This window comes from Cyprinodon tularosa, unplaced genomic scaffold (genome assembly GCF_016077235.1).
Source record: "Cyprinodon tularosa strain WSP-4 unplaced genomic scaffold, ASM1607723v1 ctg359, whole genome shotgun sequence".
NCBI classification, from domain to species: domain Eukaryota; kingdom Metazoa; phylum Chordata; class Actinopteri; order Cyprinodontiformes; family Cyprinodontidae; genus Cyprinodon; species Cyprinodon tularosa.
Window position 1 is genome coordinate 768674 of NW_024039073.1, and position 14621 is coordinate 783294.

The following is a 14621-nucleotide window of genomic DNA, read 5'->3' on the forward strand; positions in this document are numbered from 1 at the left end:
ATTACAGGTGGTTTTAACCACCCACACAATGAATCTCTGTTCGATCTGCTAACCCCTGCTGTCTTGCCCGCGGGCCAGTAACGATTATAAAGCTTTTCCGAAAGTTACTTTAAACCAAACTTTTGCAAAACTGTAGTCGAAGCAAAATTTAACAATGTAATATCTTGGATGGGAAGTCTAAAAACTACCACAGTATGCCCTGCCGTTAGTGGGGGAAATTAGCTCATCAGCAGGTGCTGGGCTGAAACAGCAGGGGCTTTTTTTCCCCTTCTTACATTTCCTGCTGGTTCTCCACCATTAGACACATAGCATTCAATTTAAAGTCCTCGGATTACTTCTCCCTCTCCCTCCTTCCTCCTTTATGTCCATGGCCATCTCCTTTCTCCTCCTTCTGCTTAAAGTAAACCATTAACAGCCTTTAAGGAAACCCTACCAGGCATCCTTCTTCTCCTCTTGAGGCTGAATGTGAAATCTCAACTTCTCAGGCTGAATGAATTCCTCTTGTCCGCTGAAGGACCCCTGAGGCTACTGATACAGATGAGGTTGAAGAGGGGTGAACCAGATGGAGGGAAATGAGGCTGGTGAATAGATTCATCAGATTTTATTGGCTCGCTGTCAGTGATGATGGGTCTTGTCCATTCAAGAATGCTTAGAGAAAAATTTCTGAAAAAAATATTTCCATGTGTTCCCTGTCACTGATAAGGTTAATAATAACGTTTCAAACCATTTTCTAACCACATGCCTGATGCATGCGGTCACAAAGAACTGTCACTCTGTATAACAGAAAATTACACAAACTTTTTCACTCAAGCCAAGCAAGCTGTTAAAAAAAATAAATAAATAAAAATGATGGATGCTCATCTGTCATGCTTATCAAGATGGATGAAGCTTGTTCCAGCTCATTTAAGGTAAATCTGTACAGGTGCTTCTACTTCATTAAAGAAAACATGTAGCTCAGCTAACGGTGATCAATTTATTTTCTTCTGAATAATCGAAAACCAGCAGACCTCAAACTCTCACTTTGGATCTGCTGCTCTAGATTCATTAACAAGAAATCTTTCTGAAGCTTAAAGTCACACAAATAGTGACTCAGCAGTCCCTGTCGTGCTATAATTGTGTCAGTTGCTTGTTTTTTTGTACAGATATCATTGATTGCTTCGTGAAATGTGCTGTTTTTTAGATCTGAAGAGATGAGGAACTGTGTTTTTTTTATTTGGCTTCCCAAACATTCCCTTTAATAAACTTTTAATGTAGGTAACCAACCACATATAATTATTAAGCTTTTAAGCTGCTGAACATAAAGTTATAGTTGCTGATATGCTCTCAGCTTAATATCAGCAAAGTGCATCTTTTTTATGCTCATATAATTACTTGATGGGATATTTAGCAATGACTACAACCACTTTGTGGAAACTAATATATGGCCAAAGAATCTGCAATTGGGTGCTTTCGAGTAAACATATCTAAATCAGCTTTTTTCTCAAGCACACATCAACAATTTTCCTGGCAAAAACACTTAAATCCTTTAAACTTTTCACAGTATAACGGAAGTTAGCTGCCCTTGGGGTTTCATGTAATAGGCTAAAGACAACTTTATTCAGAGAAGCAGCAGAGGCTTATGGTAACTTTGGAGGAATGGCAACGATCAAAAGATAGAACAGGGTAAGTCATGAAGCCTTCCCTTTTAAAGGAACTTGTTACCGTAAGTAAATAGCCTTTACTAGAATAAAACCCTAAATATAGTTTGAGATATGGAAAAATTAAGATATATCCAAGTAGCAACATTATGCTGCAGGAATGCAGATGTTTGGATGGTGGGAGGGGGGACTACTGCTTACTGATAGAACACTGAACACCAGTTGTTAAGAACTGGTTTCACCAGGCAGTTCTAGACAATTTTACACCTAATCCGAAAGATTTTTATTGACAAGCAATCATATTTCCACCTATGAGCTATATGTTTATGTCCTTTTTGTGTAGAAAGCCGTTTGTTACTAGATTTCATGTACAAGACATGGATGCAACATAAACAGGCAGTCTTTCACAAGCCACATAAAGTCAAACAAGCAACTGTGCACTTACAGTCACCACCATGGGCATTGTAGGTTCACCAGTTTCCCTAAAATGGAGGTTTTTGAACTTCATGCAGAGAGACGCTTGCCAAGATGACCTTCTTAGTACAACAACCAATTGTTTTCACCACTTAGAGGAGTATCACTGACAAACAATGCAAGTTCAAAATATCATCTACTATTCTTAAATATATATTTTTTCAAACATTAGCCTAATATATCGACTAAAGATCTTTGGTAAAAATTTAAATAATGAGCATGGCTAGCACTCATTTTTGCCGGCTAGCAAGTATGTCTAACTTTAAAGTCAACATATACAACACAACCAACTGAAATTAACATATTTATACAGTGTTAATTTACTATCTCACGATTTCTTATTTCATCCTGTGAAGTGCGTTGGGGAAAAAAGTGTGATCAGGTTGTTACTGTGTTCAAAATGGCTATTAATGAAGAATGTCTTCCCTGCCTCTTTAAAATGAGGTAACAATTTTAGATCCAAAGTTTGCTTAAAGTTACCCAACAACATATTTTTAACCCAATATTTGGGTATAGGAAATAACCAAGTAGCATTTGGAGCAACTTTGTCTGCTGAACAAACCTTTGGTTCCCTACTTCCATATAACATTGTCATGAATTTCCTTACACACTTACATTCCTACTTGTAATATCTGTAAACTCGATGTAATCGAGCTATACTATTATTTTCCATTTGTTTGGGAAAAAATGCCTACAGTCTAGCAGAACATGAATTAAATTCAGAGGAAATATCCAAGAACACCATAAAAAAAATCTGCAATCTGTCGAAGTTTTTAGCAGCAACCACTGGGAGCCCTTTCTTATTTTGTTTCTCTGGTCGTATTTTTTATCTCCCTGGCAAAACTAAATTGATAGACTAGTGGGAGCAGGGTGGAGGTAGCTGTGAAACCTGTATATTACTGTTCTGATTGCTGCACACTGAGAGCTCAGGGAAGCTCATGAGAGGGTGGATGATTTACATCCAATGACAAGAGCCGACTCATGAGCACTGTGATTTCGTGCATGATTCCAGGTTGTTAGTCTGAGTGTGCTTCAGTGGGCACAATGTGTCACAAGGCAGTGTTATATACGGTTTGTTTACACTACATTGTGATTTTTATATTGTGTTTTATACCTATTCAAATGAATTTGCTATGACAGCTGTTTGGTTTGATGAAGCATTTCCACACTATCATATTAAGAAAATAAATCTAGATGGAAATATTTGTTTTTAGCACAACAATAAGGCTTAACATGTATTATCATGCAGAGGTAAAGTTGTTTAATTCAGTGATGTTTCCCCTCCCTTCCTGTTTGGGTCTTTCTACACACAAATACAGAATGAAGTTTACCCAACTGCTTTATTGGCTGCTGGGTCTGAATGGCACCCATGACTGCACAGATGGGTTACAGAGGAGTAAAGCAGCCACAGACAGCACAGACTGCATAAATCAATGAATATTCTGCATGGATAAACAACCTCTGCTTCCCTGCTTTGTCTGATTTTTATACAGAAGCCTGTCTGGGTGTTTGAGCCAGCCACAATTACTATTCATCATACCTCTGAGCCATTACAAAAGACTCAGTGTATTTGTTTCTCAATTGGATTATGCCTGCCTCTACTTGTTTTTCATCCATCCATGTTTTCTCTATTCTCAATCCTTGTTACATAGGCTTTTTCATTTTACTTACTGCAAAGTTAATTTTTAAGCTTTACATCATAAAATCAGAGCATAACCACTGAATCTAACCCTGCACAATCTTGGGCAAGCTTTAAACATCTTTCCTTACTTAATATATTAGGATGTTGTTATCATACACAGGCTGAGTTGAATAGTTTGAACAGGACAGCTTTACTTTAGCCAGGAATTTATTTTGGAACTGTGAATTGGCCTCTTAGTTTGATTCCAGCTTATTAACACCTGAAACACATTCTCTACCTTTTCTGTCAGTGAATATGTTTTAAATGGTTTAGACGAGTAGAATAGATACAGCAGAAGTTCTAAATTGAGACATAGATGTGCCTTACCAGTGTTTTGTGAACTACATTGACTTATATTTAACCAACTCCTTTATATCTCATAGTGTAGTACATTTTCCCCATAAACCGTTTTCTACAATTTGGTTTTTCTAGATGATGGTTAAATCATTAAAATTTATTTGCACTTACTATAAAGTGCCATAATTGGTGGGTGTTTTTGGTTCTCCCTTGGTTTTGTTCTTTTTGGTTTAGATTCCTATTTAAACTTTAGCCCGTAATTTAGGGTCACGTATATCCTTCTGAGTCTTGTTCTGCTCCTTTCGCTTTCGTTTCAGGATATATTATCATCTTTCTTTGGGTTCCTTCCCTGTTTCTTCCCGAAGCAGCCCTTTTGTTTCATTAATTAGTCAAACCTGGCTCTCATATCACTTATTCACAGTAGTTAAAGCTTACCGGTTTCCTTACCTCCTTACCAGATTAATGCGTCGTCCATCAACGGTTAGACTTTGCAGCAGTTTCACTGTCCTCCAGTTTCCTCGTTGTTTTAAGTCTGTTTTTCATTAATCCCGTTCAATCCTATTGGTTTATTTTGTCCTTTTCTTAATAAATATCAATCTTTAACACTTTCTTCCCTGTCATATCGCTTTAGAGATGGTTTATAAAGTATGTTTTTTTCTTGTTTTGCTTTTCAGTAAGAATCCTTTAGTTAAACATAGCAACTTTCAACTAACTAATTAACTAACAAATTCAACTAATTCCACTATTGCAGCATCCACCCTCAACCAAACCAATTAAATCAACTGAACCAGCAAACCAAGAAAAACAGCTAAGGCAACCTATCTGACTAAAACTGATCCAGTTGTACAATGAAAGCAAAAAAATATTAAGTCATTTTGTTTTATTTCTATTTGGAACAAACCAGTCAACTAAAATCAACTGAACAAACAAAAGAAAAACCTTTGGAACAATCAACCAAAATAATTAAACCAATCAAATACACTACACAGGCTAAATAATTCAATCTAAATCCAGTCACAAAAAGCAAGCTAAAGCAACCAAGAAACGTGCAACAAACCAGCATAACCAGCCAAACAAAGAAAACTAATTTAATCCATCAAACCAAATCAAGCCACTTAAAACTAAACCAACCTAACCAGGTAAATCAACCAACCAATTTCCAGCTAACATATCTCCTAAGCCAACCAAACCAACTTAATTAACCAAACAAGGTAAACTAGTTGCATCAAACATAATAAAATCTACCTCAAAATTAAAACAACTTACCATCCTTACCAGCTTAACAACCAAAACTACCCCAACTTAACAAGTCAACCAAAACCCATGGTACAAGTAACCAGCCAAAACTCACATCAGACCAACGGAACGAAACCTTCTAATTTAACCTAAACAAAAAATATGAATGTTAAGCCTCATCCACTTCTTTTTAAATCCTTGTTAAAACTAATACTTTTCGTCCTCTTTCCGGTCTCTTATGTATTTTATTGCATTGAACTGACTTTGACTGCAGCTTGAGAAAATTTCCTCAGGAGTGAAGACTGAGACAATAGTGAAGGCAGAAGAAAACATAAGTATGTCCACTTTAATCTCAAAATGTAAAAAGCAGAGTTAGTTAAAATACATTTTTTTCCTATATGTTAATCCCTGAGCTTTCTGACTGAGAGAAATTATGCTTAAACATTAGTCTTTCTTATCCTAATATTCATTTAAATGTAAATAAGGTTCTTAAAAGAACAACCAAGTATTAAACCTTTGGCTTGAGTCTCCTTTTTTTGCTGCACAAACAAATCAAGTTCCTATAATTGACTCAATGGGTCAACAATACACAGAGTAGAATAAAAGAGTAGAATTGCATAGAATAAAAAGCCATAGATATAAGTTTAATAAATAACATTGCAAAGGGAAAGGAAGAAGATAAGAATTATATTGTTAACGAGAAAATTAAGAATTAATGAAATGAAAATAAATATCTAAGAGGTTCACAGATGGTTACAGAATTATACCAAACACTGGTGGCGTTCGTGTGAGTTTGGAATAAACCCAACCCCTCAAATCTAATTTAGCTGTATGTAATAAATCAGTGGCCGCAGCCTAACTCAATTATGGGACTACTCATGATTAAGACTGTAATATTGTGACACATAACAGGGTTTTAATTGCGTTACAGTAGTTTAATAAATGAATCTTTATGGTATAAGCGGATGTTGTATGAATCATTGAAATAATTAGTTTGAAATACTTGCTAATGACATAAAATAGTAGGTTAATTGCAACCTTTTTTTCATCATAACCTCATCCTCCTCCGCTTATCTGGGACAGGGTCCCAGTCTCAGCAGAGACTCATGCTGGTAGTTAGGAAGGAACTAGGACCAGGAAGCAGTATACTTTATCCATTTACTAAAATTTTTTAACATTTGTGGTATTTTGTTCTTTTCCGGAGGGCTGCTGTTCAATGACTAGCATTATTCATGTGTGTGTCCATTGAGTAATGACGCTTGTTGGAATCAGCACAGCAGTCACAAGCTCCTTATCTACCCTGGATAGGGATCTGACTGTTTACCCTGAGAAAGGTGAAGGGATAGGATGCGGGAACAGGAAATAGGAGCTATAATTTGAGGTATTTGGATTGAACCCATGCCTTTTCCAGATGACCAAGCTGTCATCCTATTTCCAAGGGATTGTCCGACAACCATTCAGAGAAAGTTCATTTCAACCGCTTATATCCAGGATCTCATTATTTTGGTTATGATCGAGATTTAATGACTGTAAACGAGGGTAGCAACATAGAATGACCTGTAAATCCAGGGCTTTGCCTTCTGACTCAGCTCTCTCTTCGCCACAGCAGCACCTGCTCATCAGTCGATCTCCATTGTCCCCTCACTGAAGATACTTGAACTCCTCTGCTTAAGGCAGAAACTCTTTCCGGTCTAGAACCATGGCGTCGGACTTGGAGGAGCTGATCTGACCAGCAGAGGGTTGAGCAATGCTTTGTTTTGATAGGTTAATGAGTTAATCCAAACTTGAAGAACCAAACGCTTAATTACCTATTTCTGCTTCTATTCCTCCTACTGTAGTGTCATAAATATGTGTAACAAAAAAAAAAAGAGCATAAAAAGACTAAATTTCTCAACAAACCTCCATCATTTTATATTATATTATATCATATTATTTCTTTGTATGGTTTATTCTCTCACATCACTCACATTTGTTTATTTATTTTCTTGTCAGAAGTGAAAGAGAAGACATCCTGGAATCCTTTTAACCAGCTGCTTGATCAACCAGGAAGCAGCAAAGATTGCATTAAAGCTGTTCCCCAACAACAAACAGCTGCCTTCTTGTCTATGTTTCTTCCTAAACTGAAACTGTTGCTAAAGCCAGATTTAAATTCTGCACCTGAATAGCGCTGAGCTGGATAATGGATGCAGAAATAGGATTTACATTCCTATAGGGTCATTGATTTAAGTTCTAATGGCCCTCTTAATTTCTGGAAACTTAGCAAAATATAGGACAGATACTTCTTTTTTAAATGATGTGTGACAAACACTATTTTCCCCATCATTTAACATATATATATTGTCTAGGTTACTGTTTATAATAATGTCCAATAAATTCAAGCAGGGAAACGGTGCATGTCAGGTTGTGATGTGTATCACACAGTCTACTGGATCTAACATGCGGCTGACGCAGATATAGGCTTTTATGGCCTCTGTGAGGGATTTTCTGAGGTCCTTAAAGCCGCAGTTACTGCCCGAGACTGCTGATTACTTTACAACACACTATGTGGTACAAAACGTGCACTAAAAAGAGAGTAAGATCATTGCTCTAAAAATACATGAAGTATTTCCTCTCTTACAGATTTCTGCTGTTATGTTTCTTTTCTTATTATTTATGGATTTTAGAAAAATCACAAAAATAAACATTTTTAAAAAAGTATATCAAAGGTTTAAAAATAATGACTTAGTTTATGAGGAGCATTAAATATTCTAACCAACCTCTCTATGAAAAACTACTTGACCTCTTATCAAATCCATATAAATGAATTAAAAGTGAATAAAACACAGCTCTGACTAAGTAGAGCCACATCCAAGCATGTTTACTGTCAGATCTAATAAGTTAGAAATAAGTTACAAGATCTCATTAAACCACCCATCATATTTTAGTCTATAAGAAATTGAAGGACAGATCTATTGGTCTGGGAAAAAAAATAAATCCATTGGTCAGGCTTTGGGACTGCAGTGCGCATCGCTGAGAGCTATTTGTTATCCACAACTGGAGTAAACATGGAACAGTAGAAGGTCACTCCTACCTTCCTAGAAGGGACTGACACATAAAAGACAATGTTATCGACATGTATCAGTCTGGAAAAGGTTACGCAGCTTTTTCTAAGGCTTTTGGATACCAGCAAACCACAGTGAGAGACAATTTTCACAAAAAGTGAAATGTGAAAGAGCTTTGAAACATTATGGATCCAGAAGATCACAAAAGAAGATCACCTGAAAATTACATTCAATGCACAGCGGGCTTCAATTGTTTAGTTACACTCTGTGTTCATGGTTCAACAATAATGAAGAAAATGGGTTAAGACTAATGCAGACTATAAATAACATAAAGACCTATCAGACTTTAACCCCAAAAACTTCTCCTTTAAATTTGTTAATAATTCTCGAGCTTATGGGGAAAAACGTTTCCTTGCTGTTGCAGTTGGAGTAAAAGTAAAAGTGTCTAATAAAGGAAATTGCACAATTAGTCAATTTAACTGTTCGTGATGTGATTCTCTGGGGCTGCTTTTGTGATTCAGGACCAAAAACCAGACAAATTGAACCATAAAAGACTGTCTTGAAGGTTTGTGACCTTAAGCTTAAATGTACTCCTGACAACGATCTGAAGAACAACAGCAACTCAGCCTATAAATGACCAAAAAAAAGATAAAATGAAGGAATTGATTCAAAGGCTGTTTCCAAACGTCTAACACCTAAATCCCTCCATCACTATACAGAGCGGGGACTATATGTATAGTGGACTTTATAGTGATCTTGGTTAACTTACCATTCGGACAGATGATCACTACTTATCACTTCCCTTTGGTCACATGAACCACCTCCCCGCACGATGCCTGCACCATCTTTGTTATTTGTTTGGCCGCTGTGACAACAAATCCTAAGATTCATTGCAAAGCATTCTGGGATATATCTACTCTACTAATGACCATGGATGGTCACTACTTTTCAAGGTGCATTGTGGAAAATTTCAATTCCACTATTTTTTCATCCACTAGACGTTCGGACACTCATCTAAAATGGCGTGATCACTATATAGTGCCCTATATAGTGATTAAGGCGGACAACAACAAAAAAATGATTACAAAAAAAACTAATGTGAAGGCATGTTATAATTCATTAAATATTTCTGTACATAATCAGTTATTTTGGGAAAGAAAAAAATCTGTTTTGATGTAAAGTGACGAAATTAAGCTTAACTGTTTAAGAAATACAATAAGAGTTAATTAATTTTTATTTAAAAATAATCATTCATTAGTCCTCAACCTCTCTTGTTTGCAGTTTCTGTTAAAGGAGATCTTACACAAAGTATCATAATGTGTTATGGAATCTAAGGGCATAGAAAATATGAGTACATTCATTAAGCAAATGATCCAGAGGAACAGGAGGAGGAGGAATGCTATAAACTAATTTGCCTTGTGGTTAAGGAAAGAATTTCCGTCTTATTTCATTCACAGTGTTTATGATTCTATCACGAAAGCACCACTAATTACTGTTCTTTTTGAAAGACTGTGAACCTCGTTAATTTTGCCTGAATATGAGAGTAAAAACTCACACTCAGGCTGTCAAGCAAGGAGATGAAGGGAAAACTTGAAACTTGTTTCAAATCCCTTCATGAAAACAGAAGAGTTAACTGTCACTGGAAGGAAAACACGGTGAACAAATTAAACATATGAAAATTAACTAGGGCTGCATGGTGGAGGAGTGGGTAGCACTGTTGCCTTGCAGCTAGAAGGTTCTGGGTTTGATTCCTGGCCCTTTCTTTCTGCATTAATTTGCATGTGCATGCGTGGGTTCTCTCTGGGAACTCTGATTTCCTCCCACTGTCCAAAAGCATGGCTGTTAAGTTAATTGGCTTTTCTATATTGTCCTTAGGGTGTGAGTGTGTGTGTGCATGGTTATGTGTCTTTGTGTGTCTCTGTGTTGCCCTGCGACAGACTGGCAAACTGTCTGGGTGTACCCCCCCTCTTGCCCATAGACTGCCAGAGATAGGCACCCGCCCCAACACGACAAGGACTGTGTCGAAATTGTCTGCCCTAACCCCTAAATCCCTCAATCACTATATAGAGTTAACTTACTGTTCGGAAAGATTATCACTATATTTCACTCCCTGTTGGTCATGTAACTCCACCTCCCTGCATGGTTCCTTCACCATCTTTGTTATTTGTTGTTGTTGTGGACAGCTGTAACAACAAATCTCATGATTCTTTGCAAGGAGAGCTCTCGCAAAGCATTCCACGATATATCTGCTTGTCCAGTGACCATGGATGATCACTACTTTCCAAGGTGCATTGTGGGAAATTTGAAGTCCGCTACTTTTTCATCCACTAGACCAGGCATCCCCAAAGTCGGTCCTCTAGGGCCGCTCTCCTGCAGGTGTTAGAGGTTCCCCTGCTCCAGCTCAGCTGAATTACATTGATAGTTGATGCTTTTGCTGAACTGCAATCATCAGAATCAGCTGTGCTAAAGCAGAGAAACCTCTAAAACCTGCAGGACAGCGGCCCTCGAGGACTGACTTTGGGGATGCCTGTACTAGATGTTCAGACATTCATCTAAAATGACATAGTCACTACATCCGACCGGAAGTTCAGACACAGCCAAGGACTAAGCTGTATAAGATGGATGGATGGATGGATGGATGGATGGAAACTGACCAACAAATCCCACCTGTAGTGACAAAAAAAAAAATGAAAAAACTGTTCTCATATAGAGATTAAATCACAGAGATTTGAAGAAAAATATCCAAATTGAAGACAAAAATAAAACCTTAACATAATTGTTTAAATAACAAGTTTTTAGTGCATTTATACATATCTATGGCTGAGATTGTTCATACTTGAGGCTGTTTTTTTTTTATCAATGTCTTTCACAGTATCGTCCTTGTGGAGAACATTCCTGCAGACCTGTTGTTCCCAGACAACACCACCTTCCACCTTCCACTCTCAGCAGGACTGAACAACTTGCTGGACAAAGCTGAGAGGGTTGTAGAGATAGTTTCCCCAAAGTGGTACCTCAATCCCTCTGATGATGAATCCAGCTTCTATGCTGCAGCCAGACAGGTAAAACAAAACAACTAACCGGACACTTGACACCACAGAGGCTGTGATGTTTATTGGCATATATAGTCTGCTTTATATCTCCCTGTATGTTGTTGTTTTAGAAAGATGAATGCTATGGTTTATCTACTGACTTTTTATTTGGATGGATGGATGTTTTCAGACAAATGTCATATATAAATGTTTTCAGTTATATTCGATTTCATTTAAATATCCAACTTTGATAAATTGTTGAGCTGAACATGTTTCTGTATGAAATCAAACTGGATGATAGATATAAAGATGGATGTGTTGGATGTCTGTTAATCCTTGTAACCCAGAATTTTATTGCTCTAATAAACTTATTTTGTTAGATTTAATTTACATATTTTCTAGTGTTGAATGAACTTCGTCTACTAAACTATAACAGAATAGCTTCATTTTTTGAAAGCTTTTTAGCGAGCATTATTTTCAGCATATGATCATGCTTTGCTACTAGAAGATATACTTTCACTTCTGTCCTCAAAGTGATCTGCTGTGGTATTAGATAAAAATGATCCAAGGCGTAATTCAATCTTGTATGATGTCATCAAGCAGAAACACCACCCTGTCTCTTTTAATGATTTATTGCTCTATATGTGATGTTGCACCAGCAACTATGACTATCACTCTGAATGGAACTCGGAAAGGAGACAGGAAACATTACAGATACAGATGCTGTAGATTTCTACATAAGCAAACAATGTGTAGAAAATGATTTGTTTCATAAGTTAAGCAAGTTTTTAGAAGTGAACCGATTTATTGAATACAAACCAGGTGGTCTGATTGGGTGTTTCAGAGCAAAGATCTACTGACCAGGCTGCAAGAGCTGAAGCACAAAGACATCCAGCTGAAGATCACTACAGGAGAATTCAACTCAAAAGAGTTGAAGGACCTTGAAAGAAATCACGGTCGGCTCTCCTTCTTTGTTTTCTGATTTTTACCTGCTTTTATTCTGCACTTTTTTTTTACCACTTTTTTCTGTACTATTCTTTCAAATAGTCTGAAATGGAACTTGACATATATATATAGAAATATGTCATAGTGGCTGAGAGGTGCAAACACACTGCAAATTCATAAACAACCAGATAAATACAAATAGAAAAAGAGTAGTGCAAACAAAAAATTTGACTAGAAAACACATACAAAACAAAAAAGCTGGAAACAAGACCTGTTGCAATCACAGAGAGCAGTAAAGTATAAACGCACTGCAAATACTGAAGCTGTTGCAAACATAAAAAACACATGCAAAGAAAAACAAAAATGCTGGAAGAGGTAAAAATGACTGTAAGTTAAGAAAAGCATTGCTAGAGGGAAACAATCATTAACTCACGTTGGAACAGAGACCCTCAGTAAAATCAGAGAGAGAGATTATGTAATAACAAAGATTCAAAGAAAATACTATATTTTCATTCTTCTAGGGCTGGGTGACATGGCCTAAAAATAAATTATCAATTTTTTTTAATTTTTAATCCAATATTTAATCCAATTTCCGATTACGAGAACAAACTCTCACTCAACTGTAATTTTATGTCTTTTGCTGTTTCGTGTGACGCTGACGCTTACCAAACTGCAACCTGAGAGTAATACTGCAGCTATAGAAACTTTGGGGAGCCAAAAATGCACCGTTATAAAAAAATAAGTAAATAAAATCGATTACATTTTCTTTAAATCGCCCTCAACAAAAAATTCAAATTGATAAATTGAATCAATTTTTTTCCCAGGCCTAAAGTCTTCCCTTTAAATGTCCCCAAGCGGGCATCTCATAGTAATGTCTATGATGGTAAGGTCTCATATCTTTGGTCTAGTACCAATTGAGTTGATCGTCTCCCCCTTGGATCTGAAACTTTTCTGTTAGTAGTGCTAGTTTTTAGCTTTCTCTAACTTACAGTTCTTTTTGCTAGTTGCAGCACTTTCCTTTGCATGCATTTTTAGTTTGTGTTAGTCTAATGTTTTGTTTTTGCAGAACTTTATGTTTCACATACATGTATTTGCAACAGGTTTGCACCATTCAGCCACTAATTTTAGGCACATTAGCCCCTAATTTTGTTATCAATTTCAGAAAAAACTTTCTCGGTCCTTTAACTGCACTGGGAATTTTGCTTTTTTTGACCATCATTCCCAATTTTATAGATGCTGAGGTTCACGAGGTGAACATGACAGCACTCGCCAAAGCCTACAGCTACCTCCATTCGTCTTTTTGGGTGGTTGATCGAAAACATTTCTACATCGGCAGTGCCGGCATGGACTTGGAATCTCTGTCCACCGTAATGTAGACCCACTGCACATTACATAACAAACAAAAAGCAGAAATATATTAAAGGAAAGTGTAAAAGAAAATTATGACAATGTATCAGAAAAGGGAGCAAAGCAAATTATTTTTTTTTAGCACCATAGTTCAAAAAGTGATTTAAAGCGCTGTACAGGAAAATAAAAGAAAAATGTCATGACCAAAAAAAAGGAGTGCATTAAAGGAATGTTAGGTCATGATCTGCTACTGTTAGAATTAGAGAATCCAATCTTCTGAAAAAATCTAGGTGCACTAAAGATGATGAAGGCATAGGAATTATAAACAAGTCATAAGAGGTAGTAGATCGTTATGTTGCTTGTTATTCTCTGAATTATATATACTGTACTTTCCACACTATAGAGTAAACCTCACTATAAATCACACCAACAACGTTTTTTTTTTTTTTTTACTGGGAATATACATATGTAAGGCGCACCTGGCTATAAGCCGCAGATATCTACTGAACAGTCCCTCGACACACTTCTAGAGGGAGCTCTACATATCACCCCTGGAGTAGGGACAAAGAAGAATATTAGTTCAAATTAGCTTGTTGGCTAACAGCAGTAAGAGCTTATAATGAAAGATAAGGCTCTGACGGCTCTTTAGTTCAGCTCTGGCTGAACTAAAGAGCTTGCAAGAACTCATCTTTCAGGTAGATGAGTTCTTGCAAGTTTAATAAAATCAAAAAGATAACAGAATTCAAGAATCAAACCAAAAAGCTAGGAGACATCAGGAGAAAACACATACAGGAGCCAAGTAACAACAAGGAAACAGCACTGAAGAACTGAACAGGAGGAAAATATATGGGAGACAGAACAGAGGAGTAATCAGCTGATATGGAGCAGGTGTGGATAGAAGTGACTAGAAGGGAGCTAGGGGAAAATAGACAGG

The 14621-nt window shown here is 36.8% G+C and overlaps 1 protein-coding gene across 2 annotated transcripts in view; it reads left to right on the plus strand.

Annotated features, from left to right (window-relative positions):
• Positions 1–14621, plus strand: part of LOC119790230 (inactive phospholipase D5-like) — a 92798-nt gene that overhangs the window by 72974 nt on the left and 5203 nt on the right. For both annotated transcript variants that reach the window (XM_038295683.1, XM_038295684.1), the window contains exons 3-5: positions 11239–11425; positions 12240–12351; positions 13574–13707. In XM_038295683.1, the coding sequence (XP_038151611.1) occupies positions 11239–11425; positions 12240–12351; positions 13574–13707 (433 nt within the window). The remainder of the gene's footprint in view (positions 1–11238; positions 11426–12239; positions 12352–13573; positions 13708–14621) is intronic.